The 25,844-nt window shown below is 38.9% G+C and overlaps 1 protein-coding gene, 1 long non-coding RNA gene and 1 pseudogene across 2 annotated transcripts in view; 1 reads left to right on the top strand and 2 right to left on the bottom strand.

The window, feature by feature from the left end:
- The window catches only part of LOC146480025 (uncharacterized), a 97,077-nt gene that overhangs the window by 13,901 nt on the left and 57,332 nt on the right, over positions 1–25,844 (bottom strand). The window lies entirely within an intron of this gene.
- LOC146480034 (uncharacterized) lies at positions 6,342–7,368 on the bottom strand. Its single transcript, XM_085110073.1, has 2 exons — positions 7,190–7,368; positions 6,342–7,073 (listed from the first exon to the last, which is right to left on the bottom strand). Exons 1-2 carry the CDS (start codon positions 7,290–7,292, stop codon positions 6,397–6,399), a joined length of 780 nt encoding a protein of 259 aa, XP_084966199.1. The 5' UTR covers positions 7,293–7,368; the 3' UTR covers positions 6,342–6,396.
- LOC146480033 (uncharacterized) lies at positions 14,772–17,186 on the top strand (annotated as a pseudogene).

The following is a 25,844-nucleotide window of genomic DNA, read 5'->3' as shown; positions in this document are numbered from 1 at the left end:
ATTGCAGGTTAAGTTTCTATAGAAAAAGCAATACCTGCAATGTGGAGGTCATGGGGCTTTTATTTAGGAAGGAATAACGCTTTGAAATTCACACTAAATGACATGACTAATATCCCAGTGTCAAAATGTCCAACTTAAACTGGCGGAGTATAAAAAAAGAAATCACGGGTTCGGGCATTTCAACAGCGCTGATTTTTTGCCAGTGCCATCCAAATATGTCTTTTTTTGTGAATTTAAGGTCATAAGTTGTTTTCTTTCGATAGTTGTTTAACAAACGGAGCTTAAATCTCGTAAACGCTAAACTAGCCAAAACAGCTGCTTAAGAATTGCGCTAGAAAAAACTGCAAAAATCTGTCGGTCCAACCAATTTTTCAGGCTGATTTGCTATTGATTCCTTAGATACCATACCCCTCTGATGATAAAATGAAAATTTTGTTTGGGATTTCTGATTTTAATCCGTCTTTCATCACAAAACTTACTACAGACAACAAGCCGACTTGAACGTTAATTAATGCATGTTTGCGTTCCGACAAGCAAGCTCTACAAAAGTATGGCTTGTTACTGCCATTTTAAAATTACATTTATACTTCCATTTCAAAACTAGTTTGTTGCAATACAGCCATAAAATGTAGTACAAGCTGCCAATCATTTTCAGTGAATATGAAAGCAATGAAAGTGAATTTATTTCTACTGCATCGTATTACCGGCGAACATGTTCATTTCATATTTGTGATGAACTTCGGTAAATTTGTTTTGTACTTTTGTTGCCTCTTCTGGATCTTTTATTCATCACTAAAAGGTGAGTTCCATATATTTTCTTTAGGTGTTTTTTCTAGTTACAATGGGCCGGTCAGTGTGTCTCACTTTCGGTTCGTGGGAAACGAGACATCTGGTTTCAATGATATTTGTCGCTGTAAACTACGCACAAAACAGGCTTTATTAGTCACCATGGAGCTCAAACTAAACGATGGAAAAGAAAAATTGCCAGCGAATAATACATAAACATATGAATACTTCAAACTCGCTCTTGGTTGAATTTGTATGATATATTCTATGACTGCGCCAATGCAAACGCAACTATTTTCGTGTTCAATTGAAAAGTAAACATCAAAGAACAGCGTTGTATAATATTACTTGCTTTCATTTAATCGTATGCTCAAAACTTTCCTGCCGCTAAATGCGGTACAGAAGATTCGCTTTTTCAAAGTAGCAAGCGTTTCACTGGTTTAGTGACATTATTCTTTATGTTACATTCAATTAGAGAGTTTCGAGACTAGCTTCCCACACGGAAAGTACAAATCGATGAGCTGCTCTATCGGTACCTTGATTGGAAGTGAGTGTGGAACTACGTCATCGACATTAAACAAAACACAAGAGACAATTCCTATTTTCTTGCCAGAAGGATGTGAGTAAACACTTGCATACGACAAGTGTGACTGATATCAGCACAGAATATGACCTAATACTGACAAGGGCAGGTGTATTTGAGTATGATGAGGAGTATATATCAAGAACAACGGAGTGCCCAAAGCACCGATATCAGCTCGGTGGAGGATGGTTCCAGAAAAGAGTCTGTCACTACCCAGACCACACAGGCAAAGCCAAGCCAGATGGTAGTATTAACAAACTACAGTGCAAATTCATATTTCACGAGTTGAAAAATTTAGTGACGGTGGGTTCAGGTAAGATGAAGTTATTCGTGCTGATGTAGATATGCCATCATTGCATGTTTTTCAATTGGAATAATTTGGTTTTATCCATTGGGTTGATAATGTGAATTGGCCACCGTAAAGAGATACGAAAGCTGACGTTTCGAGCGTCGGCCCTTCCTCGGAGCAGATCGGATTCAATTCATTTTATCAACTCAGTTGATAAAACCAAGTTATCTTGTTATAATTCCCACCAACACAGCCCCACAGTTTCTTTAGAAACTTACCCCTTCTATTCATGTTTTTCAATTTCAATTTTCCGATTTTGTCGTAACAAATACAGACACTCAAACAAATGATGTCAAGCGCCCTTTGGACCAAAAGATAGCCTGTTAAAGCCGGCAAGGAGTCTGGGGCAGGAGCAGAAACCCCCTCCCTACCCCACCCCCTGCTCGCCAAGATGTTGCCCATGGTACGTGCACGCTGAAGTTATCTTCGGGAGAGACAATCAGTATGCCTAATGTTGTACGCGACATGGTTGCAGCGAGGATAATCAAGCAATACGTATCATATTGCAAAGAAATCGCATTCAACCATTTAAGTGAAAGAGAGCTGTACAGGGTTTTAAAGTATTGTCCCACCCAACAGAAAAAAGCACTACAGGGCCTGGACAACATTAGCGCTGATGGACTGTGTGGAGTTGAGAAGAATGTTATCAGGAAGCTTGGAGAAAGGGGCAAGAGTTCTGAATGGGTAACTGGAGTGATCAACCTTTTGATGGCTTTCAAAAGTTACCTGAAGGACAGCTATCGATTTGCACATCTCCACTTCCTCGAGATGTCCAGACCACTGCAGTACATTTGCTTTGAGTGATCCATCAGAGCCAGAATTTTCTGAAGAATGTGATCACTCACATGATTTGGTGTGCAATGACTGTGAAAGTCTTTACCATTTAGAAAGTTTGATGAAGAATGCTTTCTCAGACCCTGAAGTTGTTTTTTTACAGCAACGACGAAGAGGAAGATAAACTCCACGATCTGCAAGTTTCTCTGGAGTCAATCTATGCCTGGAAACGTCATCTGCTAAGGGCGGTACCCCAGGACAGAGCAAGACAAGAAGTCTTGGATGAAGTCGATTCAAGCAAGATCTTTATCGTGCAAGAATTTCATTGCACGCTGTTTCAAAGAAACACAGATGGAATGGTTCGGCAAACGTGAAATTAGTTGGCACATTCGCACTGGGTGCTTTCCATTATACCAAACCGACCGGTCCCAGACCAGTGGGACTGACTAAGGTAAAATGGAACGGCGTCCGAACGATCCAGGGTCCGACCGAATTGATTGTTGGGCAATGTCGTTCCCATTCTCTCGCGTTCTCTTTCCGACCATTATGGCGGACGAAGTGTTGCTTCTTCACGAATTTGAGGACTCTGAAGTCTTACTTGACTTGTTAGAAGAAGAAGAAGACTTTCCAATTTTGGGTGCAGCTTGTTGCTTTATGCGTAGGAATCTAAACAGAGTAGCTGGTTATTTTGAAGCAACAGTGAACATGTATTCCCCTGGAGAATTTCAAAGCCATTTTAGACTCACGCGGTTCATTTGAACAACTCTGCCGAGAAGTTATAAATACGGACCGCATTCCGATTACCAATAGAGGGAGAGAACATATTCCCCCTGAAAAACAGGTTCTCGCCTTCGTTTGGATGATGGCAAACCAAGAATCGTCACGATCATTAGCTGATAAATTTAACATAACCCTGAGCAGTTTGCATAGGGTTTTGAAACGTTGCTCTCGTGGATTGACTGACCTATGTGGTACCTACATCAAATGGCCAGACGGTAAGTCTTATGTACACGGACCGTCACCCTCAGTATTACGAACATGTTTTGAAAAAGTGTTTTAAAAAACAAATTGGTAGCTAAAATTAGAATACCCTGCCACTAACTTTTTAACTTTCCTTTAAGTCCCTTCACGTTACATTTAAACTTTAATGTAAGTGTTGTGGTTCAATTCACATGCTGAGGACTTAGAAAAACAGTCAATTATGCTTTGTTATTGTTTTACACCAAAGCTCAACGCAGACAGGAGATATCCGCTGCAGTTGAAGAAGCAAGTGGAATTCCAAATGTTATGGGAATGATTGATGGTACCCACATTTCCATTAGAGCACCAGTAAAACATCCAGAAGTTTATGTGTGCCGAAAGAAATTTCATTCACTAAATGTACAGGTTAGTTCTAACCTTAGTGAACAAACAGAAGCCCGCAAAATGCTCCAAAATTAGCTGTTAGAACTATCTTAATGCCAGATTTCCTTTAACAATTCACAGGTCATTTGTGATGAAAATATGGTCTTACTGGATGTCCTAGCAGGGTGGCCTGGGTCTGTTCATGACTCCAGGGTGTTGCAAAATTCTTCAGTTTTCCTTGAAGCAGACAACCGCTTCCCCCATGACACTCACCTATTAGGGGATGGAGGTTATCCCTTGCATGTGTAAGTTTAGTTATTCACAAATATCGGTTGGGCTATGTTTGTTAATGATGAACAGGAAAATATACCCTGTAAAAAGTAAAATGCACAAATGGCAAATGGGTTTGTCAGACTGGTAGACTTCTTTTAGTATGTGTGAAACCACTGCTCTCTCTGTCTTAAATTATACAGAAAACCAGTGAAAAGAGTTGGTCTTGTAAAGGAGAACCATTTTGCAGGCATTGAATACCACTGAAACAGCTACAGCTGTAGTCCTCTACTGAGAGTGCTGTGCCTTTGCATCTCACCATCCTACAGACTTGTATTTTAGAAATGTCTAGACATGCAGTGCATTTAAAATAAATATCAAGTGAGAAGCAGTATAGGGAAAATCTACTTTTCCTGCAGTGTTGTAACAAATGGCATCTTATAAAATTTATGATCAAAATCTGACATCTCCCCCTCCTCTTACATGCACCAATGATTCATCGATTGATCTTGTGTAGTTTTCAACACTCTGCATTTAGTTTGTAAATTTGTAATTTCTTTTCTCCAGGTGGCTAATGACTCCATTTAGAGACAATGGCCATTTGAGAGCAGACCAACGCCAATTCAATTACAAACTTTCCTCTGTACGACAGACAGTGGAAAGGTGTATCCGGCTGCTAAAGGGAAGATGGAGGAAACTGACATTTCTTGATCACTTAGACATTGAACTGATGGTGTTGATAATAATTTCAGCATGTGTCTTGCACAATTTTTGTTTGATTCATGATGACTTTGATGAAGGATACTTTGGTGATCAGGATGAAGATGATGACGAGGATGACGATGATGATGATGATGATGATGGAGGGCATGGTTTGGCACACCCACTCTTAAGGAGAGCTCAACAAAAGAGGCTGCACATCATGGGAATGTTGCATTAAGCAACAACAGACTATTGTCTTCCTTTTCATTAAAACATTATATTTTATTTTACTGAACGAGCAAGTTATTTTGGTGGATATTGCTTTTGCTGTTTCCTAAATGCAGCTGTTTGAAGTGAAGAACAATACTATCATGAGCAAAGTCCCTTGTGTAATTAGAGTTCATTCAGTCTACTACACATGTCACCTTGCAACCAAGGCCTCTTTTATTGAGCAGAGCCTTTCTTTTGCTCACTTGATTCTGCCTTATTGAGTAAGTAAAAGAAAGGCTCCCCTCACAGGGTGTATACATATACAAATAATTATTATTTGTATAGTCAGATTGCAATATACTCAGATGTGTGCCAGATTAGCATCCTAGGAAGAGATTGAAAACCAAGTGAAGAAAAGACAGAAAAAACAACATAATTTCAGTTATAAATTTCATTTTATTTTGACAAACACAAGGTGACGCCAGAGTAGATTATTTTGGTATGACCATTTTCCTTTCTTTTGAAGGTTGCTAGAAAGACTTTTATTGTTTTAAACATATTAAAGAGTTGTCTGATTAAGAGGTCTCATTGCTTTATCTGTATCAGGAGACAGTATTCTGTAAAATTAGGGTGTAAAATGCTGTAAGTCATTTTCCTGTTGATTATTGCCAAATTCACAAAAATCAATTAGGAATTTCTGCCACACACTTCTTGGCTGCCCATTTAAATATAAACAGTTGTCTAGTTTAAAATTTTTGTTCTTTATACTGTTAAGGCTAGGCCTATAAAGAGTTTTGCTACCTATCGCCCAAATGACCAAAAAAAAAAAGACAAAAATTGCATTTTTAATAGTTAATTAAATGGCACAACATCCTTTCTTCCCCGAAAACAAATGTATTTCAATAAAATTTATTTCTTAAACAAAGATTAATATTACCTGCTGTAATTATCATTGTAGATATGGATTTAATGTGTGTTTTTGAAGCCTTTACTTGGACCCAGACTCCCACCTGGTTGTGACATTTATTTTATTTTTTTTTTTGTTTTGACCAGCCGACCCACTTTTAAATTGGAGTTGATGGGAAACAAAACACTTTATGGGCATGGCCTAATATGAATAGACTGTTCATTTACATGTATTTCAGGTGTCTTCAAATACTTGCCTTTGAATGCTATAAAAAAACTTTCATTACAATGGTTGGGTTACTTGTAATACCAAAATTTTAAACATTTTTGTAAAAATGGGTTAATAACAAGAAAATCACAACATTCTGGAGATCACCAAGGAACCCATTAAATCATGATTCTGTGATTGTGAAAGACTTCGCTTAAACAAACTTAGACAAAGTTTAATACAGTCACTGTACAAAGTATTGTCCTATTTCTTAGAATCTTTAAGATAGGAGAAATAATCTGCAAAAAACTGCTTCTTTTCTTGTTGCATGGACTTAAGGATATTTATTTTTTCTTCCTCCACCTTTTCCCTTTTCGTGCTGTAATCTTTTAAAAATTCAATCATTTCAGCTGCTGAGGAGCGGGATTTCCTCTTCCTTGTCACCCTTTTCTGCTGACTTTTTCCCTTTGAATTAGTTCCGTCCCCTTCTCTATCTTCAGAGTCAGAACTGCTGAGATTTTCATTCACCTGTGACGAACACCCACTCATTGACGAGGAACTAGAGGCTTCATAAATGAATACGGGCTTTACGTTTGGGTTTTCACCTACACACTCCTCCATTTCTTGGTAATACTTCCATGTTTTCTTAGCTCTCCCTGTTTTACTGTTGTTGTCCTCTACTTCTTTCTGTTTGGACTCTAACTTTTTCCATTTCCTTAAACATTGATCGACAGTAACAATCAGATCGGAGTGCAGATTAAACTCCTGGGCAATTTTTTCGAAAATCTTCTTCTTTGATGACTTTCCAAATTCGTCTTTGAACTTCATGTAGCTTGCAATAAGCAAACGCACGTGTTTGTCCTCCCATCTTTCCAGGGCCGAACTAGTGGACGGTGTTGGATTCAGCTCGCATTGACTATCAAAACAGTAAGGGTCACATACTGCAAAGAGAAAAACGCGGGAAAACATGTCAACATTCGGAAAAGTCAGTAGTATATCTGTCTTCAAAAACTGATAGAAGGCAAAAGACATAACAAATAAAGGTGCAGTGCTGTACCTGAGCCTTGTGTGCAACTATGCATGAGGAGACTGTTCAGATCTGGCGTCCTAAACTTACAAATACTGCACTCGTACATATTAACTTCATTGCCATCCGCCATTTTGGCTTCTGGGTGGTGAGGAAGAGCGGGACTGGAAACAAGAATTTCTGAAAATGGAACGCCAATTTTCGGTCGGACCGGACCCAGTGGTCAAAGAGGACCACCTTTTGAGGTGGACCACTTTGACCGGAAAATGTCCACAAGGACCGAAGCGTTCCATTTATTTCTCGACCGAAATTTCCGGAAATTTTAGCATAATGGAAAGCACCCACTGTGTACGTCGCACCAGCCCAAACGAATGTGAAGTCTCTGTGTACTTGCACTTATTTCGTCAGTCAATCAGCCAGAACAGTTAACTTGTTGCTGCAGTTATGTGTCACACCCTCCAGGAAGAAAAGGCAAGACACCCAGAGACTAATGAAGCATTTGTGACCGTGCACGGGAAAACGTACCTTAACGCTTATCCGTTACACGGTCACTAACGGACGGATAGATAACGGATAGTTAACGGCCTGCACAGCATTCTAACGTTTTATCCTAACGTTCTAACGGTTATCTAATTGTGCCTAACGGATGATCAAAGCGTGCTAACGCTTTGTTCTAACGTTCTAACGGCTAACTAAGTATGCCTAACGGATGAAGAGAAAGTTCTAACGGTTGCCCAATTTGTTCTAACGGATGACTGGAGCCGTTTAACGGTTGTCTGACAGTTTACAACTAAGGACTCTTAACTAACGAATAGCTTAGCTTTCAGTCCGATGCTATAAACACATAAGCAGGCCAAACCATTAGTAGTCTTACACTCACGTTGTTTTTTTTTTTAAAGAATCACAAAGTGCCGATTTCGTCAGTCGTCGATGAGACAAACATAAGTATACTAATTTCCACCGAAAGCAAAACTCAGTGATATAAACTATCACTTCCTCATCGAGATAAACAAAAGCAGAATTCTAGTCCTTCGATGATGATTATCGTGTGAGATGAGAAGTTAGTCCGAGGCTAACGTCACTAAACGAGCGTGTAAACAATTTCACTTGCCAATTTTACTTGTTTTACTCAAATGGTTTTGTCGTTTATACTTATTTTACACGATGACTTTGTCTAGAGTACTTTAAAGTAACTGTTTAATCCAGCTGTGGATTCGCGAAAGATCACGCTTTCAATTTCTTGACAGAATGCGAAAAGCGGTACCTTTGGATTCATGAGTCTCGAAGCGACGGGCGTTTTGTTGGCGCTGGTTTCATCAGATAAAGTTGCTTTTGTCACATACATGTCGTTTAAAATTGGTTTCTTCTGGTTCAGAGTCAGAGACAACGAGACAACAGGCTATCAAAATATTCATCAAACTTCCCGCCGGAATATGGCCATTTCTCACATCTTGGAAAATGTAAACAACTTTATGCCAATTTTTGAACCCACACTTTGTGAATTGAAACCTGCCGAATGTAACTTGATACATGTGAAGGAATTTGGTTGCCTAGCACGTGACCAAAATCTTGCCAGTGTTTTCAGCGTTGCGATTCCTTTCTACGTCCGAACGACGGCTTCTGTCAGTATTTTGTAACGTTAGTAGAAGCTTTAAATCTTGTAAAAGATGGTATTTTGGCTTTGTCCAAGCGAACGTACTGAAATGCGCCAAGCGTTAATTTGCGGTACTCAGTAGACTCGCAGTGTTTACGTTTGTTCCGGGTAATCGATCTTATCGCTCACACTGGACCCGAATGAAATTTTGCAAAATTGAAGTTTCCTATTTTACCTCAAGCCCTTAACCAACGGAATTGCCTTGCATCTTTAAAGTCAACTGAACGATTACATTTTGCGGCCGGAGACAGTAAATGCTTGAGGTAGAGTGAGGGAAAGTTCCTCACGGTAAGTCAACAAATATGCAAATCGGAAACGAAGCGCGCTGGAGGAGAGAAGTCTGTTGATTTCACTGATTTTATTCCGGGTCGTAATTTATTTTAGTGACTTAATTTCATGGATCCGGAGCTACGATATCTTCCGTTCCTGGTTTACAAAACTGTCTGATTTCGCGGTAAAAATAGTTCCCGCGTTCCTAACTACATCTCATGATTGTTTTGAACTAAGCTCAAATGGAAGCCAACTACAAGAGCCACCCTCCGTTAAGATCTCGTTTCACACTGTGTTTAGGCGACCACATTCTACTTCAACGCGTGTCATGCCATTATAAAGGAATCGTTACCCGTTTAACGGGTGCTGGTTTATTCTAACGGATCCTAACGGCTTCTCTAGCCGTGCTAACGGATACAGATTGTTTGCTAACGGTTATGCTGTCCAGTCTAACAGTCTGATGCTAACGGCTAACGGATACATGTCTTTTGCTAACGGCTGCACTATCCGCTCTAACGGCCCGATGCTAACGTCTAACTGTTGGGCTTACGCCTCTAACGTTCTTAAGAAAACTTTCTAACGGATGACTAACGGATGCTTAACGCTTTTGCCCGTTTAACGGATAAGCGTTAAGGTACGTTTTCCCGTGCACGGTCACATTTTATCAAAGCGACTGTGCAGGATCGTATGCATCAGGTGGACTACTTGTTCCTATATGGCACACCTACAGGTTGACCGGTATCTCCATCAAACGCAATGATATCTCAGAGCCACAAGCAGGCAAGGGACCGTGTCACAGGAGCTCCGCCCACCAGAAATCCCATGTTGACAGGTTTCTTAATGAGGGAAATGATGTAATATCTGCAGAGCAAATCAAAAAGCTTTAGAGTCACATGGCGGTGTACGAAGTGTTGTTCCATATGTGGTGGAGTATCCAGAGTCAGCCGGTAAGTCTTCTTCATAACTACCAGTATTGTAACGACGGCCTAAAGGTATGGAAAGCATACAATATTGGCACCGGGAAACTGGTTACATGGGAGAATCTTGATAAGGAGGGCGAGATACTACCTTCTGAAATTAGAATTATTGAGAGCGGATCACAAGGGCATAGGGAATCTGTTAAGAAAGATAATACTTGCTTGGCGTCAGAACTGCCTGGTCCGGTGAAACCTGTAAGGTCACCCGAAGAACCTGGTGACGAGGACAGAGATTGCGGTCTGTTCAGCTGCCCTGAACCAGGGTGCGTCAAGCAGTACATCACAATGGGCAAGCTTGAAAAGCAAATCGCTGCAGAGAAACACTCCTTTCAAGACGTTTCTGAACCCCTTGGAGATAAAGTAATCAAGAAATGGGCTGAACAGTTTCAACAGGTAACGTCAGAGAATCTTTCATCCCAATTGGAAAACAAACTTTCTTCACTCCGTCTCACAGAAGACCTCAGCGTGACCACACATCAGGTTCTTCAGAAAGGCTGGGCTTTGACGGTACCTAAGCGGGCAACACGTTTTCCTGACAAGGTCAGAAATTACCTCCAAGGGAAATTTTGACGTCGGTAATGCTACAGGACATAAAGCTGATCCTGTGCAAGTTTCCATCGACATGAGATGTGCAAGAAATGAGCTTGATAGGCATTTATTTGCCGCAAGCAAATGCCTTCAAACACAGCAGATCCGTTCATTTTTCTCGAGACTTGCCGCAGCACAGAGAAAGAAGTTGCAAAGCCCCGCAGATCTAATTGAGGACGAAGTACGAGATCTAGAAAGTGATACTCAAGCAGAGCAGTATGAAACCGAGTCGCAAGAGCTGCGTGAAGGTATCAGCCCTGAGGTCGCAGAGAAGCACCCTATCTCTTATGAACGCTTCAACCTGTGTGAACTAAGTCAGCAAAACAAGTTGAAAAAGTTCAACATAGATATGCTTGTGAGGATTTGTGAGCATTTTGAATTAGACATCGCCACTGTTTCCAGAAACAGAAAGGAGGGTTTTATCAATGAAATCAAAGAGCTCATTAGAAGTTGCAGCTGTGATATGTAACTGTTTCAATTGAATTTACTCAGGTAGACGTTCATTACATAGAAACGCTGGTTTATGCAACTGAAGCTCAGAGACGTTTCGTGAAAAGGGAAAAAAAAGATCGTACGTGATTACATCACTTCCCTTGGACACTGCAGAAATTTAGTTTGGAGTATGTCACTACCATTTGGATCAAGATTATGGTTGCATGACTTAGAAAATCAGCCCAGTGAATTCATGTTCAACATGACACGTAAGTCTTAATTGCGACAATCTGAAGTGATGGAATCTTTTTGCTTTACATGAAGCCAAAGAAGTTGTTGTTTTTGGGAGAAAAGAAGCCAAGACATTTTTACATTAATATAAATAACGAATTTATTATCTAAAAAGTTGAATAGTCTTTTGTGTTTACGCGCTTTAGAAAAATCGGTCACGCGAGTTTATGTTGTGTGTTATTAATAAATAAAAGCTATTAACAACATTTTGTCAATACCTAACATTAAAGTTAGAACTGAAAAGTATATAAAGCCAGACAAGGAATCTCTGTTTCATAAAAGGAATCAAGGCACTTAAGAAAAATTATAAGTCAGATAATCTCAAGTTATTTTGATTTTTTAAGAGTTTCGCGTTTACAACTTCAGTTCTTCTAGGCTGCTTGTTATAGAAACATCTATTTCACCAAAAGCAGTAGAAACCACAATTTGAGTAAAAACGTCTATTCTTCGTTTCTTCACGGGAGTTCTGTGTGTCATTTTCTTATAATGTCAACAATCCTTGAAAAACAGAAACCCAACCTTTTAACACATTGGCCATCAATGGCAAAGTGCTAGAGACAAGGCAGTATAGTTTTTATACTTAGAAGTGGGTTGCACCCTGCCCAAACACATAAACAGTAGAGTGACTTTTTCCGTTTTCAGTATAGTGAAACTTACTAGGAACTATTTCAACTATTGTATATGGACATTTGACAACTTGTTCCTTGGTTTTGTAGCTATATTTCTGAAGTTAAAGCATGTTAAAGATAGTGAATAAAGTCATTTGCATTGGGAAGTAATATTGGTCTGTCATTGATACAACAAATATGCTCATAAATTAGACGCAATTTATCATAATTTTTGCCAGTATTACCTCGTTATCTGTGGCAATTTTGCCTCGTTATCTGAGGCAATTTTGCAAAAATACTAAGAGCAAATGACATCAATCTACAGCGCATGGGACCCTTTTAACATAAAATAAGTTTCAGGTAATTTAAAGAAATTCGATTTTTTGACATCCGCCACAGTGAATGCGAATCTTGTAGTCAAGCTCTCTTGAACGTTTATTTCTTCAAAATCAAGACGCGCCTACAGAAAATATACTTAAAATGTACAATTTTTATTGGGATGGAAGAGGGGATAAAGTTAAAAGGAGTGTGATGTTAAATGAATACAAAGACGGTGGATTAAAAAATGTTAGATATTCAATCTTTTAATTCCGCTTTGAAAGCCAAATGGGTGCAGAAGTACCTTAATGACAACAACCAAGCAAAATGGAAACTTTTTCATTATTTTACTAAGAAACATGGCAGCAAATTACTTCTGACTGGTAACTTAAACCAAGCTGATGTAGCTGGTTTCACTAAAGAGGTAATTCAAGATTCAAGGTATTCAATTGCTGCTCGTACGGCAGATGAAGCGAAAGACAAGTGTCACATTTTTAATTGCTTCTTTGTCTCTTGTGCAGATTTAAGGTCGACCAATTGATCAAGCGTGCAATCTTTTTTTGAAATGGCTACCTCCAATTGATCGTCCAGAAAAATTTAATCTACGAAAAATCACTGTATCGGAGGATCATAAGCCTCTTAAAGAATTAAAATTGAAGAAACCTACAGGTGTTGATGGTATTCTACCTTGTCTACTTAAAGATGGATCAGACACCCTGGCTTCTCCACTGTCCATCATTTTTAATTTAACTATCCCACAAAACGTTATTCCTGCGGAATGGAAACAAGCGAAGGTGACTCCTCTACATCAATCAGGTACAAAAGATGACCCAAGAAATTACCGCCCCATATCCGTATTATATTTCAGGAATTCAAGACGTCAATGACGAAAGAAAAATAAAATGGAAATATGTCCATCTCATCGCTTTGAGTTTGGAAAACACTGGAGGCCTTCGAGTGCATCCTGTCACCCAGAACACACCCGAGGGACACAGAAACGAAAAGTCTCAGTTCCTGATAGATTTAACATTAAATATGGCGAAAGAAATCACCTTGATGTATGGTTCAAACTGTACTATTAGATATCCTTAGTACTGTAAATATTTGACCTTATTTATTGACTTTCTTACCACTGTTACTCATGCTGTTAGCGCAACGCGCTTAAGTCAAATTTTTATTCTGTACTATTAGATATCCTTAGTACTGTAAATATTTGACCTTATTTATTGACTTTCTTACCACTGTTACTCATGCTGTTAGCGCAACACGCTTAAGTGAATTTTTATTCTTGGTTAAGTTACCAGAAAATTCAATTATACCCTTTTATTCATGCAATATTATATTTATTCTCGTAAGGTACATTCTCAAGCAATAACTCTTGAAGGTTTCAAAGATGTTATCACTCTCAAATATCAAATAGAAAGCTTTTCATGACTTATATCCTAAATACTCGCTTTAAAGGATGGTCTTACCTATTAAAAATGTCCTACTCAGCGTACATTACATTATTAAAAATGCATTTACTAGATCATTTTTTTTCTTTTCACGTTTTAAACTGCAAAAACTGTAACATTTAGTCATTAGTATTTTCAAATGTATTGTAATATATATCTTTCGTACTCTTGCTTTTTTTTGTTACGTGTGTGGTGAAAATAAAGAAGCAAAGTATTAAAAAAAATTCTTGGTAGAAATCACCAAGTCTGGGACGCATTGGAAATTAATTATTACTAATTATTACGACTTCCTGTCATACTACAGCATCACACCAGCCTCAACACAATCTTCTAAAGCACTTGGCTGCGAATCATCAAATGATTTGTTAAGAATGGGAAATACACCTTTGACAGCAGCTGAGGATGGTTGAAGTAGTGAAGATTTTAATAGTACGGCAAGAGGATCCTCACAGTTCCGTCATATTGAACACCTTGTTTTGAGTGAATTGAGTCACTTGACTTTTGTTGACGTCATTACCAACTTTTCTCCCTATTATTTCCAAAGGAATTCCTGAATAATGTGGGTGGGCTTATTGCTAACTTCCTTGAGCTCGTCGCTTTGCTGCCAGATTCTGGGGATGAGTCTGCGAACGTCCAACCTAACTTGCACGAGATAGAGTAACCAATTGAAACTTGTGAAGAGCTCCCAGGAAGCCAACTCAAAGCCAGAGGAGTTTAAGCCCAATTTGTTCGTTTTGTGACCTTGCCGTTATCTGCTCCTTACATCACCAAACTTTAGCGCATCTATACTTAAATTTTGATTGGATGTATAATTAATCTTCACATGTATTGCAGATTGATTACAAGTAGTACATGTAACATTTTTGCACGGACTGATGGTGAAAACTGAGAAAAAACATGATTTTGATGGTACACAAAGATTTTCAAGATGGCGGCCAGTCTGTAGTCATTTTGCAAATCCTCTGTCTTTTCCATTGTTTTATCGAAAATCGAAAGACTATATATTTGAAATGTGGCAAGAAAAGGTTTCCTGAGTCATGCCTGGTGTCAACTGTTCAGTTTATGGTTGTGGTTTATGTAGAACCAGAGGAATCGGAATTTTCAAGATGCCTTTGCCTAAGGATGATGCACAGAGAAGATGGAGTGATGAGTGGCTAGGAGAACTAAAAAAAAACCAGGGAAATCGACCACGACTTCAGAAGACAAATCAAAGATGACAAGATCCACATATACGAAAAGCATTTTGACCCAGAGGATATTGAAATATGTAAGTTTGTTTTTATAAATTCTTCAATAGATGATTGGGAAGCCTCGACACATCTACAAAACAACACAGGAGATCTGTAAAGTTAGCTCTCTCTCTTTTCATCAAAGAAGGCTAATTTATTTATGATTAACTATTTTCGTTTCTTCCTGCTATAGTTCCCTCTGAAAAAATGACTAAAAAGAAACTTTGATTCGGAGTGTTGCCAAGGCGCCAAATGCCAAGGAAAAGCCACCAAAGCAGCCAGCCAACTCCACGACATGAGCACTCTGTGGTGAAGGATGTTGTGGAAACCCCTGCCTCTACAACATTCTATAGTACTTTCCAGGAGTTTAGTCAGCGAGCAATGAGTCTGAAAACAATGTGACCGGATCTCGAAGTTCTCAGCGGACAGAGCTGTTTTCAAAAAAATGGCTGAGCCATATATGCTGCCACAGCTTGAAATAATCGTAGATGACAGCCTGGGATTTACTCTAAAAGTATACGGTTGTTATTTAGTAGAGGACCACCCTCTATATCTGCAGTACCGCCGATCAATGCAGAAATTTAGTTAAAGAACTAGAAGGCTATAAGATGTGTAGTGAAGTGCAAACATTGGAACTGACTAGAACGCTATTTCATCACGTTGTTCCCATTAATCATGACACAGTGAGTGAACAAGAAGAGGAAGCAGAAGAAGAACAGCAGCAGTTCCCCAATAAAGGTTTCTGGAGAGCCAAGGGATGCTTACTGAACCAGGAACAAGAAGAAGCTTGTTCTGTGTGCACAACATATGCTGGATATGCAAACAGTGCAAAAAAAGGCAAAGGAAAGTAGGTCTTCTAAGCCTGCACACCTAAATGCCCCGGTGGCAAAGACAGATCCAGAGCGGATAAAGTTAACGTTACAAAAGCAAAGGCTGAAGTGTGCACAGCTTGAACAAGCAATGAGTGAAATGTGTTTAGAGCTAGAAAAGTCAAGCATGGATATTGTCAATGAACTTACCACTGACTCAAAATCCTCGATTCTGCAAACACTAAAATAACTCCATTCATAAAGTTATTTTGGCAAGAACAAAGGAAGTTGTTTACTAGGAGCACTACAGGAGTTCATTATCAACCTATGATAATCAGGTTTTGTTTATCTCTGGCTGCCAGGAGTCCAACATGTTATGAGGAACTACGGAATAGTGGAGTGCTAGTTTTGCCAGGCCAAAGGAGGTTGAAGGACTACAGAAATACAATAAAACCAAAGAGAGGGTTTCAGAAGAAAGTTATTGAAGTGCTCAGGTCACAAACATCAGTTCATTTTGATGTCCAGCATTACATTGTTTTATTGTTTGATGAAATGAAGAAGAATGCAAACCTTGTTCTCAATAACGTGAAGGGGGAACCTTTTGGTTTTACACTGTAAACCTTGGTGACCCAGAGCTGAATTAGAGAAAGCTGATGTCATTGTGTCACACGCTCTCGTATTTCTTGTCAGGGAATGTGCACTGGACTCAAGTTTGCACTTGCACACTTTGCGACTACTGGGATCACTGCTGCACAACTGATGCCTTTGTTCTGGGAGGCAGTCGGTATCCTGGAAACCTCCTGTAACTTGTGGGTTGTTGCAGCAACCTCAGATGGTGCCTCTCTAAACAAGGGATTTTATTATCTTCATAAAGAACTTGATGGTAATGCTGGTGGTGACCTGTGCTACCGAACAGTGAACTTTTATACCCCTCACCGTTTTATTTCCTTTTTTTCGGATGCAACACAACTTGTGAAAACCACCCAGAACTGCCTGAAGAGCTCAGGCTCTGACACCTGCACAAGATATGTGCGGAACAGTGGCAATTACATCTTGCGGCAACACATCACAGAGATGTTTTTTCAGGATGTTGATAATGGTCTGAAACTTTTACCAAAGCTGACGTACATTCATATCAATCTAACTGCTTATTCTGTTTAGCGATTAATCTTGCTGCCCAGGTCTGGAATGTCTCTGTAGCATCAGTGCTAAAGGCCTTCCGCACACCAGAGGCTGCAGGTACTGCCAGACTCTGTGAGATGGTTGACCAGTTCTTCGACTGCCTCAATGTACGAAGTCTTACAGAGCACCAGAGGAAGCATAAGCCATTCTTGGCTCCTATCAGATCTGTTCAGGATGGAAGATGTCTAGTTTCATGGCAGATACTAATTTATTAGACATAACTAGACATTTTAATGTCCCTGCAAAACTGATGTTAATGTCATATAAATTTTACATTTCTTGGCATTCTAGTTTTAACCCTTAGAGTCCTAACCACGCATATATGTGTGGAAATTACCAGACCTCAATCCTTGCTCATATCTTGCGATCCGAGAGATACTTGGCCTTGATATTGCTCAAAATGGCGGATAAAATGGAAATCTTCGATTCTAAACATAAAATGGCTGGTCAATTTGAACATGAAATCGAATTTTTTCCGGAGTGTATCTTTCAGCATTAGAGTATTTAAATATGGCAGCTTTTCCCAATGAAATTGCTTCTAGTTCTCGTCAAAATACAGTTCAAACCCAGTTTGTTGACGAAGAAGATTTACCTATTGCGAGCATTTTTGAACGTAAAGAGTCTGAAGACGAAACAGACAGTGATTTTGAGGAGTCTGAGAAAGAGGAAGAAGAACATCTGAGTGTTTCTAAGCCTGGTGATGCAGATGTTGTTGAAGAAAGTGAGTGGAGGAGGGAGGTAAATCTTCGTGACGAGTTTGCATTTGATCAACCTACTGGTCTAAGAATTGATGTTAGAGGAGACATGAAGTCCGTGGATTTTTTTCAGCTCTTTCTTACAGATGCCGTGTGGAACCTCATAGTGGAGCAAACAAATTTATATGCAGAACAAAAGAGAGAGCCTGGAGAGTGCTCAGTGTGGTAACAGCACACAGGGAGTAAGTTCAAAGCATGGATTGCACTGACTCTGGACATGGGAATTTTAAAAGAGCCATCGCTGCAACTCTGCTTGAGTACAGATTCTATTCTGAAAACTCCATTTTTCCCAGCTGTTATGGCGAGAGATAGGTATTTTCAGATTATGATACCTTCATATTACTGACAACTGGGAAGAGGTGAAAGATAGAGATTCTCCTGGATATGACAAACGTTTCCAGATCAGGAAATTATTAGATCTTTTGTTACCTAGGTTAACAGATGTGCACAGTACTGAGAGAAATTTAGCAGTTGATGAGACCCTGATAAAATTCAAGGGCAGGGTGCACTTCCGTCAATTTATCCCCATCAAACCTGGTCACTTTGGGATAAAGTGCTTTACTCTTGCAGAGTCAAGTTATGGTTATGGCCTGGTATCCAAAGTGTATATTGGTGTTGTTCAAACAGACCTTGGAAGAAGGGCAGTTATAACCCTCATGGAGTCATTTTTAGACAAGGGCTATGTACTGTATGTGGACAATCATTACACTTCAATGCAATTATTCAAGGATTTAAAGAGACGAGGGACTCTCGCATGTGGGACGGTCGCTCCAACAGAAAAGGGTTGCAAAAAGACATAACAGATGCAAAAAATAGAGAGGTCAAAGCTTTGGAGAGAGGGAACAGTTTGTACTGACAGAAAGGTACAATTACTTGTGTGGGGTGGAAAGACAGCAGAATGGTTTATATGTTGGCAACTACCCCAGTAGACCCAACCCTCAATTCTGAGGTCGAGCGGTCAGTCAAAGTCGCCAATAAATGGCAGAAGAAAGCTGCCAACCAGCCCTCAGTGATTTATTCTTATAATCAGAATATGGGGGGGGTGTTGATCCCTCTGACAAGAGGGTAACAACATATTCACGTCTCATGAAAGGCAGTGTCTGGTATTTCAAAAAACATTTTATCCCTAGGAACTTAGCATGTCAAATGCCCAAATTATCATGGCTAAGTCATTTGGAAATGATGCTCCTGCTATGCTTGAGTTCAGGAAGAATGTTGTCAAAAAACTTCTAAATGCAAATATATTCCAGTTAACAGAAGGGAATCCAGGGCCAGCTGCCCCCATCCCTCAGTTCCGTTTCAACCGAGAGCACTTCCACTAACCAATCTCTGACAACAATTGGCTGGCCTGCAAAGTTATGTCCAAAGACTAGACACAAACAACAGCTGTGCGGTATGTGGTGTCAGGATGTGTCCTCACCCATGTTTTCACCGGTGTTACACAATGGTTGACTACCTTTTCAATGATGAAAGTGGAAATGGTCCAAGGAGACTACGTGAAGGTTGCGGAAGACCAAGGGCTCGAGGGAGGCCAAGACAATTACACCGCTCTACTGAACACTGATTTAAATCATGATCATGATTCATCAATTCTCTAAACAGAGCAATGTTCACAAACCAAGTTTTGTTTTTTGAAAAATAAGTGACTTCATTTTTCGATTTCAACTTTTGTAGACTTTTGTCTTGCAAATGTTATTTTTAAAGCCAGTTAAGGCAATGTTATGCATTTTTTTATGCCAATATAACCTAAAAGTTTGCCTCAAAACATAGGCTTACAGTTATTTGCTAAAGATATGAATGGGGAAAGTACAGAAATACAAAATAGGTCCTTCAACGACTCCATTTCTTCAATATTTTCCTTTTTGTTAAACTTTTTACCATGTTTGGTCATGTGACCTACTTTTCGGTACTAATTTCATCTAATGGTGTACAACTTAAAGAACAACAGAAGTAGAAAGGGCATGGCAAAAAAAACTGGTCACGTTTTAGCCCCACTGTAAAAGTGATCTGTATAACCGCAATTTAAGGCCCTTCTCTGTCCACTTTTTCCATACAAAGATCGGCATCAAAACTTACTCTTAAACATTAGGAGTCTCAACTTGCCAACTTTACTCATATCGTCAGTTTCTACGTCTGTAATGTTTTAGGTATAGCCCATAATGTAACATTTGTAAAGTTAAAGCTATTATAGTACGTGACCACCACCTTCAAAAGGCCAAGATGAGGGTAAAAGTAGCCCATTTATATGTTGCCACTTTTTAGTATGCGGGTTTATATCCTTTAACTCTACCAAGGAAAGAAAGCTTAACCTTGCTGGAACAAGGAGTACCAGTAGGTTGAAAATTGGGGAAAAAAAACAGTGAAAATAGATCGATAAAACACAGCAAACGATGGATCTAAAGAAGGAACTTACCGAGTCATTTCTTCCACTGAATTTGACCTGCTCCTTCTTCCCATCAAAAGGACACTGTTATACTCGGTTATCATTCATTGTAAGAAGAAGTAGGGAGGTGAAAGCACTTGGTCGCCATGACTGATTTCAGTTTCTCAGCTAAACAAAAGTCAATCCGATCCCAATTTTTAGCTTTGACACAAAAATCTTTTGCTGTTTCTTGGCACAAAAACTTGACGTTTAGGAATTTTCTTTCTAGCTGCAGCACTTGATCATGATTTCCATGTATTTGTGGTACAAACAACCCGGCTTAAACAGGCGAACTCCAAAGAACTTGAAAGAACTCGTTATTTTTGGGGACACAAAATGAAGAAACCAACGAAATGTAGAACTGGCGTGCTCAGCCAATCTGGAGCGAGTATTTTCGCCGCTCGACTTATCAGGAGTAAGTCATTTTGCCCTCGGGGAAAGGAAAAATTGCCTTCTGTTACAACAAATCGGCATTCCAAAAAAATTTGCCCTCTCTATTACATTGTTGTTGTTATTGTTGATGGGCAGTTTGATGCATATGCACTAAAAATATATATATAACTTGCAGAAAGGATGGAAACTGGTAAGGTTATTACGCTCATACGCTAAGCAGATAATTCTATAAATGCTATGAAAAAAATTGGAGCTCCGCTTTTAGGCTTGGCTAAATATATATATTTAAATTTCAAAGAGTCCCAGGCTTATGATTATTAGATTGAGCCTTTTTATCAACAAAATCGATTGCTTGAACTCCCACTAAAAACATCAATGATTGTTATGGCTTGCTGTAAGTGTTAGTCCCCGCTCAAGAATGATTTTTAAAAAAAATTATTATTACTATGTCAGAAATAAATACTTCTTTCAAGGGTTTCCAAGGGGATGCTTGACTGGTCATCAATGTCCTAACTCCCTAATATAAAGACTTCTGTGACTAACTCCTTGGGAGAAGAAAAGAATATCTTCAAGTGTGCCTAGAACAAACTATTTTGAGATAACCAAGTCAGGTTGATTTTAGAAGTGTCAACCCAAAAGTGTTAAATACTATTCAACTCAAAATATATGAAATTTACTTTCGTGATAGTTCAGTTCAATGCATTACATGTAATTTCACTGTTACTGAACAATGAATCATGTTTCTGGTGTAGATGCCCTTACCTTTCCTTAGTTGACATTAGCATGCATAACTGTGGCATTTATTTTCATATTCAGTTTTGCAAAGTGGCTGACTTTGGGTCCCAGTCACCTGTTAAAGTTGGCAGAATTGCTATGTAAGTGCCCCTATGGCACGAGTTTGATCTACTGTTTTAATTAGGTCTAATCGTTTTACGTGTTATCTATAAAGTCACACTAGGTGACTTGTCATGCGCATTTAAGTTGTCACTCGTTTCTCAGACATCTATTGCATAACTTAATATTATAACAAAGACCCCTTGAATCAGTCTCGCAAGCTCTCGCGTTGGAAGGAAAGAAATTATGTGAATTGTCTGTTGTCTCATTACGAAGAAAGGAATAGTAAGATCGACGTCAACTCTCGCCAATTCCTGCAATAATGTAAGTCTGATATCCTGGTGTATTTCTTTAGCTATCTTTTTTCTCTAATTTCAAAACTCAATTGTTTTTTTAGTTTCACAATATGATATAATAATAAAGAAGGCGTTCCCAAAGAAGTGGTTCGGTTTATGAGTTGTGGTTTTCCGTGGAATTTGTGCGGTTCAGCTAGCTGTAAACAAGCGCCGCTATATGCTATATTTATCATAGTTGTTTCTACAAATGAAGGAGGCCTTCTTTCTAAGAAAACACGATACAAGCTGTTAAAATTTTGAAAAGAAGTGTAGCTGTGAGCTTGTGTTGTTCTTACTAAATTTTGCACAATAATTATGCACTGATACTTGCAATTGCCTTTTTGTTCCGTAAATAAAAAACTGTGTTTATAATAATGTCGATTGTACTTACAATTAAATGACATTTAGAACATTTTTTATTGCTTGAACAGAGTTTACAGCAGGGTTTAAGAAATCCTTGGTCTAAATCAATTTCAAGCAGGGTCAGCCCAACTAGCCAACTCTCTGATTTGTTAAACTATAATCATCGACAAATTGTTTTGGGAAGGTTACTCAACAAGGCAACAGAAAGTGGGTATCAAATAAAGACATCAGCACATTTATTACTTTTGTATGTTAAGGCCTTTGTTTGTCATCTCCCCTTCCCCCCTGTTCAATGTTGGATTCCCCACAATTTACGCGTAAAGATTCACTTTTGAAGCTCAACATTGAAACAGGGGAGGGGAGGAAAGTCGAATCGAGGTAGAACTTTAAAATCTTCCAAGGATTATTTTCGACGATTGTCTGCCAAGATGGGGTGTGGTCGTCGGGTCTCTAAACTTAATAAACGTTTTCTAGGAACATTTTGCACACCTCATTTCTAAAATGTGAGGCGAGTTACAGTTTATGTTATGTTGTTCTCCATGTTTCCCAAAGGAATGGTTTTTTTTTTTTTTTGGAATTAATGTTTACTTTAAAAGAAATTTTTTCTAAATATCTTCATGTGTAGCATATTCTTATCACTTATTGCTATTGCCTTTGATTTCACTGTAAACCACAAAGTTCATCCCGGAACAGAATACAAGTGTTCATTTTCAGTCTTTAATATCATTTTAGGGTGGTTAGGGGAGGATGTGCGGATAGTTACATAATCTCAAGGAGTGGCGTTGTGCGAGAGTAATAGACTTAGCCCTTCCCCCATAGTCTTTGTTGTTATCTGACGTTGATAAGGTACGCTCTAGTTTCCAAATAAGGCAATGACAAGGGAGCGAGAAATTGTACTGTGAATTGTGAGTTGAACAGCGAGCCAGTTTTTGTGACTTTTGCCGATTAAAAGCTGAGTAAAAAACAATGCAATCGAGTGAGTTTACAGTTTACTAATAGGGTGTTCAGTATAGCGTCGTATCCATCTCATCTAGTGTTTACAATATGGCAAGCCTTAGTGAACCACTACGTGAGGGAACGCAAGTTGCTACTAGTGTATTTAATAACCTACTGTATAGTAAAGCAGATCTAGAGAAAATACCAACAAGAGGAGCCTTTTCCAAAGTACGGCTGATGCGCCAATTGTTTTTAATAAAGGAAGGGCAATTTGCCACTCAAACACCACAATGATGAGTGTCCGTTTGCAATATAATTTTTCCATTTCTGGCACAAATTCCCCCAGCAGAGAAACTACAATTAGTGCCTTGTGGACATTGCTTTGCTCAACTGATTTCCCAACACAGTAATTGACTTGCTGACAGCCGCAACATTACAAACTTGATCTCCTTATTGCTAACATCAATACTCCACCACCGGGAACAACATTACTCCATTTTTGTTTAATAAAATAAGGAATTTAAATATTGCCAAAACTGAAGTAAGCACATTTCCTAAATCTACTTTAGCTAGTGAACTGTGTAGTGTTCCAGTCTATAAAATCATTGCTCTTTTATGGGGGAAATGGGACATTACTCCATAAATATGCATTAAATTAAATTGCTTTGAGGTATTTGTTATTCAAAAAGACAAGCGTTTGTGGAGTATTGTTGTGAATGTCGGTAACGGATGGGTGATTGGACAAATTAATGACATGTATGAAGAATTCAATGACAAATCAACACATTTGCATGGAAATTGTAGCAAAAAGAGAGCAAGCTTCCCGTATTTTTAAGCATTTTGCTATGGAGTAATGTTGCGGTCCTTTGTTTACATCTCTCAAAAATAATTGTTATTGACAGGTGACGCTACAAAAAAGCGGACCAAGTCAAGTAACAGTTTGTTATCATTCCCTAAGGAAAAACCCACTTTAACCTTATAATTAAAGTAGGAGAGCTATGATTTTCGTTTCATGTTTGATCAGCATCATAACGTTTGGTACTAAGACTTACAAAGTGTAATAGGTTGGAGGATAAGACATAGCATAACGCTATTACTTGTTAGCCCGTATTGGAAGGATACTATAGGCACAAAGTTCAATGATCTATAAAAGCGAAAGCAATAGAAAGCATGCATTGGAACTTCATGTTTCATGAATAAAAGAATTGTTTTGGGCACATCACTATATTTAATAATTGGAACTACACCTTAAACATTTATAAAACCGAATTTGACTGGCTTGTCACGCTCATATCTCGTCACACTATCATCAACTAACGATATGTTTTATGCACTTTGTAAAATTAATGTTAATTAATCTAAGATGCCGGCAATACATGGGAGACTATTTGTACATATGTAAAACATAAACTCAACTGTCCATCTTAAAAGCTTCAGATGTTATAACGACAAACAGAACTTGTTTCGTTTTCATACAATCATCAACAAATTGTTTTGGGAAGGTTACTCAACAGTTTAAGATTTTACCTCTACTGCAGGGGCTTTAACAAGCATTTGTGAGGGCAGCCTTTGATAATGCCCCTGGGTGCCCAGGGGTCGGTCTCCCGGGCTGGCCGCTGATACCTGCATAACAGATTATGCATGCTTTCGCATAAAGAGTCCTCAGTGTCATGGACATGAGCAATATCATTTTCCATCAGTGTTAGGGTTGTATATGCATCTTCCAGTCGCCAAAAAGTTTGCTCCTTCAACTCTTCTGTCAATATCTTGTGAAGCAAGAAGAAGACTTACTACTCCCTTCAAGTTCTGCATGAAAAGTTGTATTCCTCTTTCATTCCTCTCTGTTAACATTTCGTCTTGACATTGTAATATCGCTAACAAGAACTGATTAATTAAAGAGCTTTTACCAAAAACAACCCCAAAACGACGCAGAGGCCGCCACCTTGAAAAGCTGGCAATGAGTGTCTCAGTGTTAGAGTTGTATAGGCATCTTCCAGTCGCCAAAAAGTTTGCTCCTTCAACTCTTCTGTCGACATCTTGTGAAGCAAGAAAATGACTTACTACTCCCTTCAAGTTCTGCATGAAAAGTTGTATTCCTCTTTCATTCCTCTCTCTGTTAACATTTCGTCTTGACATTGTGATATCGCTAACAAGAACTGATTAGTTAAAGAGCTTTTACCAAAACCGGCTCCAAAACGACACAGAGGCCGACATCTTGAAAAGCTGGCAATGAGTGTCTCAGTCCTTGGGCAACAGTCAGCACGCAATGCGTCACGGAACCAAATAGATTAATTCAACACCAACAAGATATAATTCGTAGAGGGTAGCCAAAAATGATTCATAGACAGTATCCAAGAAATAACTTGGAAAGGGTATAAAAAAATTATTTTAGAGGGTACCTAGAAAACATTCACAGAAGGTAGAAAAAAAAGTCACGACAATGTAAAAAAAAATACATATTATTGCACTAAAAATTAATCAGCAAGCTTGAAAAATAATAGCGTTTAAAAATAGTTCATTATACGGCCATAAAATGTGTTGCAATATCAATTTGTATGCTTACCGCTGAAATTAAAAATTGTTTAATTTTGACCAGAACGGGCCTCTATAGTATCCCACTGGACCACCGTACAAATTCCTGGGTGGAATGAATAAGGCGGAAAAATATGCCTCCTATCGAATACAGCTATGTTTGCAGCGACCATTTTTAGCCGAGCTGTTTAGTTACCAGCCTCTGATTACAGTTAATGGGGGGGGGGGGGGAAGCTGAAGGTAGACTTGACTGATGATGCTATACCGTCCCGGTTTTCTTATGACACTTAATGTATGCATGCC

This window comes from Pavona decussata, unplaced genomic scaffold (assembly GCF_977016875.1).
Source record: "Pavona decussata unplaced genomic scaffold, jaPavDecu1.1 SCAFFOLD_56, whole genome shotgun sequence".
NCBI lineage: Eukaryota > Metazoa > Cnidaria > Anthozoa > Scleractinia > Agariciidae > Pavona > Pavona decussata.
This window is presented reverse-complemented; position numbering and strand designations above follow the sequence as displayed.

Coding starts and splice junctions, on each gene's coding strand:
- LOC146480034 (XM_085110073.1), bottom strand. CDS start 7,292: ATGGCGGATGGCAATGAAGTTAATATGTACGAGTGCAGTATTTGTAAG. Junction 7,074..7,189: donor TAGTTGCACACAAGGCTCAG/GTACAGCACTGC, acceptor TTCTCTTTGCAG/TATGTGACCCTTACTGTTTT.